This window comes from Humulus lupulus, chromosome 7 (genome assembly GCF_963169125.1).
Source record: "Humulus lupulus chromosome 7, drHumLupu1.1, whole genome shotgun sequence".
NCBI classification, from domain to species: Eukaryota; Viridiplantae; Streptophyta; class Magnoliopsida; order Rosales; family Cannabaceae; genus Humulus; species Humulus lupulus.
This window is the reverse complement of record NC_084799.1, coordinates 122,764,947-122,776,329: the sequence shown is the minus strand read 5'-3', so window position 1 is coordinate 122,776,329 and position 11,383 is coordinate 122,764,947. Positions and strand designations below refer to the sequence as shown.

Here is an 11,383-nt window from a genome sequence, read left to right as displayed (position 1 = left end):
TATTGCTTCTTCAATATCTTAACACATGAATCAATTTGCGGTCGTGCTTTAAGTCCACAAGTTGGAATCTTTTCAGCCATCATTTTCTCTAACTGCTGTAAATAGCCAGGCTTGAATGTACCATTATTTGCTTTCCACCTTCCACATGGCTAAATCTAACAAACACTCCACCAACTTTGAGTCCTTAATGGTGGTCCATTGATGTTTTTTCACACCAATTGATATCGGTTGGGCACTAGCATCCATTTTTTTTAAATCAACAAGAAATAGAGGAAGAGAATCCACAAATACTGCAATGGTGAAATGGAAAAGAAAGATGAGAAAAAAAAATGAAGATAAAACCTTTGATGAGGAAGAAAAGGAAAAATATCTCACCTTGGAGAGCTGATTGATACTGCTAACTACGAACGAGAGAGACTGAGAGAGATAAACTTTGGATTCCTTGACATATTAAAATCACCATTCAGAATTATTTCATTTCCCCCATAAAAAGTACATGGGAGTTCACTTTTCCTTAATTAAAAAAGTTAATAAAGTGTACCAAAAAAAGTACAGTTGGATATTTAAATTAAAAAAGAATATATTTTTGGTTATTAGAAAAAAAATTATTTTAGTGAAAATTATTAAATAATATAATATTAAAAAAATCAGCACTGAAATAAGCTCAGATTGAATTGGAGATGTTATGCATATTGCATCTGAAATATGAAATATGCACTTAGTACGAATCATATCAAATTATAACAAAATAACGTGGATTGGATTAGATAAACACTCCTACATTATAACAAAATATCTAAGATTGAATTGGATGAACACTTCTACATTCAACCATATTTGCTTAGATTATTAATTTGGAAGTTGAAGGGAATAATTTTGAATTTGGAAAATAAAATATTTATTAATTTTTCCTTAAAATTCTCAAACAAAAAAAATATCTATACGCAAACCATTCACTCAAAATACAGATGTTCTTTGAATCGAAAACTACAAGGCAACACAACGCATATTACAAGGCAACACAACGCATATTCCATCACAAACCAAAACAATCAAATTGTCAAAACAGAAAAAACAGCTGAAAGGAAAGCAAGTCCAGTCATTCCAATTTTAGCAAGACTTTGGGCACTGGAAGCACTGAACATGGCAGCTGGTCCATTCAATGTTGACGACTCCGACGTCGAAGATGATGACTCCAATGATCCTTTTTTATGCCCAGCTACTACTGGTGCCGGTGCCGGTTCATTTGGCTTCGGAGCAAAAATCCCAAGAGGAAGCAAAACCTTGTCGACCTTGTAAATAGCGAGCTGACTATCCGCGTAGATGGTGCTAGAGATAGAAGTGTTCACAAGACCCGTGGATATGTTTACCCAATTGCCTTGTGTTGTAATGTTTAATGGGAATTCGTCAGTGTTGCTTGCTTGTGTACGGACGGGGTTACTTAGAGTTTGGAAGTTTGAGAGAGAAACGAGAGAAGGAAGGATGTGGTATTGTACTAGTTGGACCTTAAGTTCGGTGGACAGAGAGTTGAGGGTACCGGGTTTAAGATTGGAGAAGGCTCCGTTGGTGGGAGCGAAAATGGTCAAACTGTTCGACGTGTTGAGCTGGTTTTCAATCTGGTTGATGACTTGGGTGCTTCTGACGATGCGGATGAGGACGCTGAAGCCACCGGCCTTGTCCAAGATCTTGGTGACGTTGGTTGGCTCTGGTTTGGCTTTGCGGGGTGGTGCTTGAACCAGGGGTACTTCGGAGGGAGCTTGAACTGGGGTAATCACTTGTGCCGGGGCTTGAACCGGGGGTTGATGAACAGCTGGTTTGGATGGTGGCAGTGCCGGTGGTTGAAGACTGTTGTTGGATGGGGCTTGAGCTGGAGACTGAGCCCAACTAGTTGTAGAACAATTGTTGAGGAGGAGAACCAGAAAGCTGAAATAGATGATTAGATGTTGCTTCATCATGTTTTCTGATTGTATTTACTTGGAGAGAGACGAAGAATGCTATGTAAGGCAGTAGCTGATCATAGAATTTTGTACAAGTGTTTGATGAGTGATTTCAGTGAGTAACATAAATAATTTCAAAACACATAGGCTTTTGTTGAGGATTACATACTAGTTTCATTTGGAAAGCAGGAGGAGGAGGAGCTTTCATGTTGGGTTTTTGGTACATCTGTGAGGGAAAATGATGTACAAGATTTTATGTTGCTTTCACCAACTTGTGATTTATATATTTATATATATGCATTTAAAGAACATTATCATTGTGATTTTAAAGTAAATTGACATGCAACAATAATTTTCTTAATAAAATAGAAAACTGAGAAGATGATTAGACATTAATCTATAGGTAAAGGCTAGCTTTATAAGGTTGTTTAGATATATTAATAAAAATACATGATATTAATAGTTCAAATTACTTACTATTGTACGTGAAACTTAAAATTGGAGATTCAATTACAGAAATTATTTTCTTTTTTTTTTTAAATCAAACTAATAGCAATACGATAGATATAAATTTTTATGACAAAATTATTATAAATTATTGTTCTTTTTCACATTTCGGCATATTAAAATTAGAAATAAAAATGTGGCAGTTCATATAAATGGATGAAGATTTTTAGTCTTTAGTCTTTATATTTTATATCTTATTTATTTGTCCTTGCTTTTAAAATAAATAAACAAAAGTAAATACACATAGACGTATGTGCTTTTTCATCTAATATTATTATGATGCTTTATTTGTTTTGACTTAATATCTCACAAGATATTTTGATATATATTTTTTTTTAATCTTAGAATTAATCTCAAATTATATATATTATATTAATTTAAGCAATAAATCTATATGTGTAATTTAATTTAAATTGAAATTCCGTTTTTAGTAATTACCAAATTAATTAAACCAAGTGAATTAATTAAAGTGCGGAATGGTAATTAACTGTTTACACAGAATACCGTTCTGTCGGGACAGAAACTGAACACAATAAAAAGAAAGTGCAAAACAATAAAGAACACAACGAATTTTTACAAGGTTCAGAAACCCTTTCGGATAACCTACTCCTTGGGGCCACGCCCAGAGAATAAAACCAATTAATAAAGAATCACAAGTACAAAAACATTGACTTAAACAAAACAAGACTCCCTCTTGAGATTTGCCGCAACTTGTTGTACTTCTCTTCACTAATCTGATCTTGATTGAAACGCTCAACCACTTGAACTCCCTTCAATGGCTAGTGAGTGCTTGCATTCTCCCAACGCAAGGCTTGTAAAAATCTTCTCCCGAAGACTATAAACGTTGTGTTCGAATTACAATGTGTATTCACTCATGAACATGGTATAAACTCACCACTAAAAAACTAAACACACATAATTCTACAAGATCACATGAATACTTATGATCTTGAATACAAAGAGGAACTCTCACAAATATTACAATAATGCTCACAAATAATGCACCAAAGAGTTCATCTTTCTCACTGCCTTTAGAGCCCTATTTATAGAGTCTTTTTTGTGCTCACAAAGGCAGAGAAAGAATTATTCTAATAAAGGCAAGAATCACAGAAGATATTCTTGATTGTCGAAGAGTTGCCTTATTTAGAAGATGCTGATCCGACAGATGCGATATCGGTGGGGACAGCTCAGACCTGTGTCGGATCAAAACAAGCTCAAAAAGGAAACAATAATTAATGACATTAAGAACCAGTTTCCTGATTGCAATCCTTGAGCTGCACGAAAATATATCAGCAAATAATCCAAAAACAACTTTGTGTAAGTACCGAATATTTGCAATAAAATTTGTTTCCTTTATAAACAAAATGAGACAATATAGGCTAAATAAGGAAGCACATTATTGTCCAAAATTCACACAAAAGGAAAGTGGTTTTCCAAAAATATCAATAAAGGAAACCAAACAATTCCGAAAATTATAATAAAGGGAAACAAATATTTCCGAATATTATAATAAAGTGAAACAACTAATTCAACCAATTTTATCTTTTAAGAAAAAGATATTTCTATAAAAATGCCAATAAGGATTAACATAAATAAATTGTCAATTTTTACTTTTTTTTTAAAAAAAAATTCAGAAATCTCGCTAAATATAATTATATAGTTTATATTATTTAATTTCTCATGGGTGAAAATATAAAGCTTGTTTTAATTATAGAACATAATGTTGTTAACAATCAATGTGAAAAATTTAACAAATATTACCATAAAATGTTGAACAATTTATTTAAATTTTAAATCATAAGATAACATATTATAATCAAAACTGATGTTTTTTTTTAAATTTTTAATGATAAAAGCTATTTAGAAATAACGGTGAAGAAAAAGAAAAGAAAAGTATGATAGGATATTATCATAATGGGAAATTACTTAAGGGTGTTTGGTATGAGGTTTGATTTTGTGGGAGTAGAGTTAGATGATGTTTAGATTAAGAGAATGTAAAACTCAAGTATTTAAAGGAGTTAAGATTACCTTCAAATCAAGCTAAAAATTAGGACTCACTTAGAAATACAAATCCCCAATTCATTAAATATAAATTTACCAAACATGAGTTAGATTTGACATTCTCATTCTCACCAAACCAAACCGCTATAACAAACACCCCCTTGTATAAAGAAAAAAAAACAAAAAAAAAAATAGAAAAAAACAAAATTATCATTTAGTGACATATTTTTTGTTATAATTTAAAATTTTAATTGCAGGTGACTAAAATGTAATATTTAATTATAAGTTGTCACTAATTTTTTTTTAGTCATAATATATTATATATAATGATTAAATTTGTTGTGACTAAAAACACGCTTGTCATTATAGATTGTGATTTTTGTAAAGTTATAAAAAAAAATTGGTGTGACATATGATGATTTTTAATCACAAAATTTATTGTAACTAAAAGTAATATATTTTTTTTACAGTGATTGATAATTTGAAATCAAATTAAGGGAATCGTTTGTTAGATAGGAGTCTTGAATCCAACAATCAATATTTAGACAATTTACAGTCACCTATATAAAGTATTTAATTAAACTATATATATTTTTGAATAATTAAACTATATATATATTTGTTATACTTATTTTCAACTTTTATAATTGGACACATGGCGATGGGCTGGCCCACATTTTATTAGACTCTCACTCGGTCCAACAACATGTAGAAAGGTGGGATGATGTTAAAGGCTAAGCTAAAGGAGCCCAAGACAACAAGATATGACCCATGTTGATTCCCAGTTGGAACGATTTTCTTCGTTGTTGGAGCAACATTGGATTAACACTGATGAAAAGCTTTCCCTGCTTTCTCCGACACCAGCTGTATCCGAGTCTCCGTCGGCACATTGCATAGACCCTCTTGGTTCCGATTCTGGCCAAAGTATTGTGGCAGGTGTTTAACGCCCAAATCGTGACAACCACTAAGCGGTGGTTGTAGTATAATCGAGCGGTCGATCCACAAGAAGGTAACCTAAAATCAAAAGATTAGTAGCAAATAACACAAAAAGTTAGTAACAAAAAATAAATAAAAATGATGAAAATGAAGAGAGGTTTGAGATTTTGGTATTGTCTTTTTGATAAAGTGATAAAATGACATAAGTGAAATAAATGTAAGATGTAATCAAGAGTTTGAGAAATGTAAAGGTTTCAATAATCATCCATATGCTTGTTTAGTTACTTGGTTACTAAATTTACAAAAATACACAAGTAAATAGTTCACATCCCAACATTTACTTGTAAAATCTAAAATTAAAGTCCATATTCTTTTCTAACAAAAGTCCATTTGAGTTATAAAGTTCTTTACTTTAAAAGCACAATGTTAATCATATGAAAAATCTAAAAATGACAAAATACCCTAGGGCAATAATGCAATAGAAGATTAGACATAAAATTATGTATCAATATTACTTTTACCAATTAGAAGCACATAAAAAGAGCATGACTAATCCTATATACTATTAGCATAAGTAAATAAAGATAACAAAATAGAGATGGAGATGAAAGAACATAAATAACTCAAATATATTACATTAAGAACATAGTAAATCAAAGTAGCAAAATAACATCACTAGCATATGGAATCATCCCTAACCTTCCTAGGACTATTAGACCATTATGCTCATGATTCTCACAAAATTCTAAGAAGAAAATATGAGAAGAAAGTGAGTAGAAATTTTTCTATGGTTTCTTTTCTCTAAAAATTACATCCATATTGTGAAGAAAGAGTCCCTATTTATAGAGGGAGAAAATGACTAAAAAGAAATTAAACAACAACTGGGGGTTACACAAGAAATCTGAAATATTAATAATAAAATATGATTTTGAAAAATCAAATCTTATTATTAATATTAACCTAGCTATTTTGGTGAATGGTCAATTTGTTCTTTTTCTAAAACACCAAAAAGAATGAGCTTTGAAGCTCAAAATAACAATTTGCAAGGCCAAATATGCATAGGGAAGTGGGCTGGTGGCACTTATGACAGCTGAGTTTGACCCAATCTGCAACCAATAGCAGGAGGACACATGGCACAGCTGGTGAAGGAGGAAAGGGCTTGGTTGACCGGGTCAACGCTGGAGATGGCTTGGACTTCGGTTGGGCCTTCGGCTGAAGGAGGCAAGGCCCGCGGGTCAACTGTTGGAGGAAGCTTCGGATGGGCCACTGATCCTGCATTGGGCCTTGAGGTGAAGGGAGCTAGGGCGCGCGGGTCAAGGGAAGCTGGGTCGGGTCTCCGGCTGAAGGAAGCAAGGCTGGGACGCAGGTCAGAAGCGGGTTGACGGGTCGCTCGCGGGTCAGCTGCTGGAGATGGCTGGGAGTTGGGCCGGACAGGTGGTGGGCTCCAGGCGGCTGGGCCTCTCCTTTAGTTGGGTCGGCTGCTAAGAACAAAACAACTGAATACTCCTTAAAAATGCCACTTTTAATTCTTTTCTCTTTTCTTTTGCTTTTATTAATGTCAAAATGCACCATACTTTATACAAATTAAATTACAATTAATATTTTCCATTAAAGAAATATATCAAAAGAAATTTAAGGAAATATTAATTAAAAATTAATTTAATTTAAGCTTTAAGCTTAGTAAAATGTCATTTTTAAGTACTAATCAGCAGGTCACCCAACCAGCGATGCTATGTTATGGGATGTGAATGCCATTTTGAAAACTTTTCGTGTCAAGGTTCCGCATTTTGATGGTTCTTAGGTGGACGATTGGATATACAAAATTGATAAGTTATTTCTCCTCCATCAAATTGCTCCGAACCTGTGACTAGCGGTGGTGGCTTTTCACTTAGCTGGCGAAGCCTCTACTTGGTATCAATGGATGGAAAAAAGGGGGTGCTCTTACTAGTTGGGAGGTGTTCCTTCGGTAGTTGTGGAAGATATTTGGGACCTCAATTTATGATGACCCTCTTGGTCGTATTGCTAAGCTTACACAAACTGGTTCTGTTTCTAAATTTCTAATTGAATTTGAGAGTCTCATGACTCAGATTACTGGGGTTTCAGATACCATGTTTCTCAATTTCTTCATTTGGGGCCTAAAAGTGGAAATTCGACGGAATCTTCTTACGGTTTCTCCCACTTACCTCGCTGATGCCATGGCTAAGGTTCAACTCTATGAGGGTAGACAAGTGGATATAATAGGCTGTCTTCCTAGCGATGGGTCTTGTTATGGTGTTTGGAAGGATTACGCTAGCAGATCTAAGGGCAGTATGATGAACCCAAAACGGGTATATTTTAAATATTTATATCGCAAGCGCACGAATCGTTCATATAAAATAGTGATCGTGTAAGCAAGGATGTCGAACTCAAAGGAGTTGTCTAAAATCGAAAAGAAAACTATTTTAAACCAAAATTAATAAATTCTAACGTAGCTCCAAAGATTGATTAGAATTTGTAACAATAAACATAAAATAAAAGATAATAATAAAGATATTAAAGACAATATATAAAAATAAATTAATAGTAGAAATCAAGATGGTAAAGAAGATTATTAAGGTATTAGAATCCACAAAATATAAGTTCAATAATATTTATAAGTACATTGATTCCCAAGTTTTAGTGATAGTTAAAATAAAATCAAACTATCATTTTCCAAATAGAATTATAATTTTAAGCACAAATTACTTCTAAAAAGATAGGATTTTTCTTCACTTTTCAAAAAGTATAATTTCAAAGTATTTAATGTGAATCAACCTAATGAAACAACGAAAAATCAAATAACATTATTTATAAGGCAAAACATAATATTTTTGTTCTAAGCATTGGATGTATACAATTTAATGACACATCTTACACAAAGAATATTATGTTTTTTTGCACTAATGAAGAACAAAGTATAAATATGTGCTAACAATCCAAAATACATGATATTTGAGATGAAAGAAAACATTTGAAGAAGAAAATCCATAAACTTTATTGCACAAAATGGGAAATCAACATACAAAATAAACACTATCTAGTTACATATTGTTTCATCATCACCTTAATAATCTTAAAAAGATTACACTGCACCAAACAACCCTTTCCATAACACATGAATATAATAGTATTGAAAAAGTATTATAATACATCAAATAATAAAATAACATGTGGGAAAAAAAATGCCCGTACCAAAATTGGCGGTACCAAAATTTTAGAGCCAAATTATCTTCTACTTTTTACTTTTTTATTTGCCTCTATTTTTTTATTTCCAAAGCTCTAAACCCTGCTTGATTCTAAACCCAGTCGTGACGCCTGTTCCCTCGTCTGCAAGCGGTGGCTAGCCCTAGAGTGCCTCAGCCGCACCACGCTCCGGGTCAGCGCTGCCGGCAGTCCTGACCTCTTCGTCAAGCTCCTTGCCCGTCGATTCTTCAATGTTCGTAATGTTCACATTGATGAGCACTTGCATATTACGCTCCTCGTTCAGCTCGTAAGATATTTTATTTACCCCAAACTAATTGACCTTCAGTTTCTGCCCGATTCTAGATTGTGATTGACCCGTTTCTTCCTCGTATAATTTTTTTTCTCTAATTCTGGGTCGTATGATTGGATTGAATTAGGGCGGATGTGGTACCAATCGCGCTAAGCTTGTTCTTGTTTATCGATATGACCCAGTTTATTGTTTATTATTTGATTATGGGGACAGGGAAGAAGGCGCGGGAATAACAATAATGTGGTTTCGTCTCTTCAACTATATGCTACTGAGAAAAATGGGCCTGAAGATGTTGGATTTGAGTCATGTAGTTTATCTGATGCTAGGTTGATTGCCCTTGGTGAAGGCTTTCCGAAACTTGAGAAGCTGAGCTTAATCTGGTGCTCTAACGTCTCAAGTTCTGGCTTAATTGCACTCGCCAAGAAGTTCTCATTTTTAACAGCTTTTGATTTACAGGTGATTTTTTGGTCTACTATACTTGAAATTTGAAGTGTTTTATGTGGGTCTTATCTGTTTTCGTTAAAATAAATGAAAATATATTCATCGTTTACCTCATTTTTCCCAAGTTTTTGTGACATATCATTTTGGTAATGTTTTCTTTAAGGGTTGCTATGTTGGAGATCATGGTCTAGCTGCTGTTGGACAATCTTGTAAGCAGCTTGGGGATTTAATTTTGCGATTTTGTGAGGCCTTAACAGATGCAGATTTAGTTGAATTAGCTCTTGGTTGTGGGAATTCATTGAAAGCTCTTGGTATTGCTGCTTGTGCTAAGATAACTGATGTCTCACTGGAAGCAGTGGGTGTACATTGCAAGTGTCTTGAGACCCTTTCTTTAGATTCTGAGTTCATACTCGTTTTGTTGTATTGTTTGCTCTTGGCATGGAGAAAGGCAGTCAGAATGTAAGGTTTTTATAATTACAACAATTCTAGATATTATAATTTGATCTTTTTCTCTTGTTTCGTGAATTTTTTCATTTGATTCATTCTGATTATTTGAATGTTTTCTCTTGTTTCATTTATGCCAATGATGCTTTCCCCAACTCAAGGGGTTCCTTCACAAAATCCAGAGTGGAATGGGTATCAGGTACTTTCATACTAAGAAACTTATCTGTTACTTTTTGAAGTATCGAGATTTAATTAACTTTTATTTCTTTGATGCTACTAGTGAGTATTTTAAGGATGAATTTAAAGCATGTACACTCTTATTTTATTTTTATCTCACTTTCTTTTTATTGAATTCTATTACTAAACTCCATGTATTATTGTTATATAGAGATTTCATCTCCTCATCCATGGCTGTAAGCCAATTTTTTCTGTCCTTACAAGCAATAGCACCTTGCTTAGATTTGTTCTCATTCACTTTCATTTCTGAATTTAACTGTTTGTTTTGTGGAAAATTCATATGCTTAGATTTGGTACCTTGGGAGAGTCCAAGCTGTCAATTATGGTGACTATTTTGGCCTAATTTAACTCCCAGTAGGATGATCGGCTTGTAATTTTTTATGTTAAATTCAGTTTTGCAGGCTATAATTGAGGCCAATATCATTCACCCGCTTGTACATCTTCTCCAACATTCAGAGTTCGATATAAAAAAGGAGGCTGCATGGGCCATCTCTAATGCCACTTCCGGTGGCTTTCATGAACAAATCCAGTATATACTTGTGCTTCCTTTCTTGGTTACACATGCACTTCTGTTACAACCAAAAAAAAAAGAGAAAGTATATAAAATTTGAGTTGACTCGTGTAATTTAATATATATATATATATAGATATAAGAAATTCTGGTCCTGATGCACTTCTGTTGTAGAAAGATTCATCTAATATATAGCTATTATAGTTGTAATGCATTTGGCATGACATTTCACTAACATGAGCATTGCCTTGTAGATTTCTTGTTAGCCAAGGTTGCATCGGCCCACTCTGTGATCTCCTAAACTGTCTAGACACAAGGATTGTAACTGTATGCCTTGAGGGTCTGGAAAACCTTCTGAAGGTGGGTGAGGCAGAGAAAGAAATGGGACTAAGTGGAGGAGTCAATATATATGGTCAGGCAATTGATGAATGTGAAGGATTGGATAAAATCGAGAATCTTCAGAACCACGACAACCATGAGATTTATGAGAAGGCTGTGAAGATCTTGGAGAGATATTGGGCAGAAGAAGAAGATGAGGAGCAAAACATCCAGGATAACAGGGATGGAATTCAACAAGGTTTTCCTTTTGGAGCAAACCAGCCTACCCTACCCCCTGGTGGCTTCAAATTTGGGTAAAAATAGTAAAGTTGCTCTCTACCCTACTTTTGATTAGGATATTTTTAAAATATATATATATATATTTCTTTCTTTTCTGGGATGAATTACTCATTTGAATTTTTCATGTCATTGTCGGGGGCCATATTTTTAGCATGGCACATAGGCTCGTCTATGGAATTTGTTATATTGAAGTCTTTAAACTTCAGTTTTGCAATCTTGTTTCTAAATTAAATAGTAACC

The 11,383-nt window shown here is 33.7% G+C and overlaps 2 protein-coding genes across 2 annotated transcripts; one reads left to right on the top strand and one right to left on the bottom strand.

The window, feature by feature from the left end:
• Positions 1 to 859: 859 nt before the first annotated feature.
• On the bottom strand, positions 860 to 2,040 carry LOC133789887 (fasciclin-like arabinogalactan protein 12). Its single transcript, XM_062227566.1, has one exon. The coding sequence runs from the start codon at positions 1,953 to 1,955 to the stop codon at positions 1,053 to 1,055; it is 903 nt and encodes a 300-aa protein (XP_062083550.1). The 5' UTR covers positions 1,956 to 2,040; the 3' UTR covers positions 860 to 1,052.
• Positions 2,041 to 9,389: 7,349 nt separating this feature from the next.
• LOC133792139 (importin subunit alpha-4-like) lies at positions 9,390 to 11,162 on the top strand. Its single transcript, XM_062230057.1, has 5 exons — positions 9,390 to 9,404; positions 9,497 to 9,792; positions 10,166 to 10,307; positions 10,416 to 10,543; positions 10,780 to 11,162. Exons 1-5 carry the CDS (start codon positions 9,390 to 9,392, stop codon positions 11,159 to 11,161), a joined length of 963 nt encoding a protein of 320 aa, XP_062086041.1. The 3' UTR covers position 11,162.
• Positions 11,163 to 11,383: the final 221 nt, after the last annotated feature.

Excerpts from the sequence above, each read along its gene's own strand:
- LOC133789887 (XM_062227566.1), bottom strand. The coding sequence starts at position 1,955 with ATGATGAAGCAACATCTAATCATCTATTTCAGCTTTCTGGTTCTCCTC.
- LOC133792139 (XM_062230057.1), top strand. Across the intron at positions 9,793-10,165 it reads TGGAGAAAGGCAGTCAGAAT|AGATTTCATCTCCTCATCCA; the intron begins GTAAGGTTTTTA and ends ATTGTTATATAG. Across the intron at positions 10,544-10,779 it reads GGCTTTCATGAACAAATCCA|ATTTCTTGTTAGCCAAGGTT; the intron begins GTATATACTTGT and ends ATTGCCTTGTAG.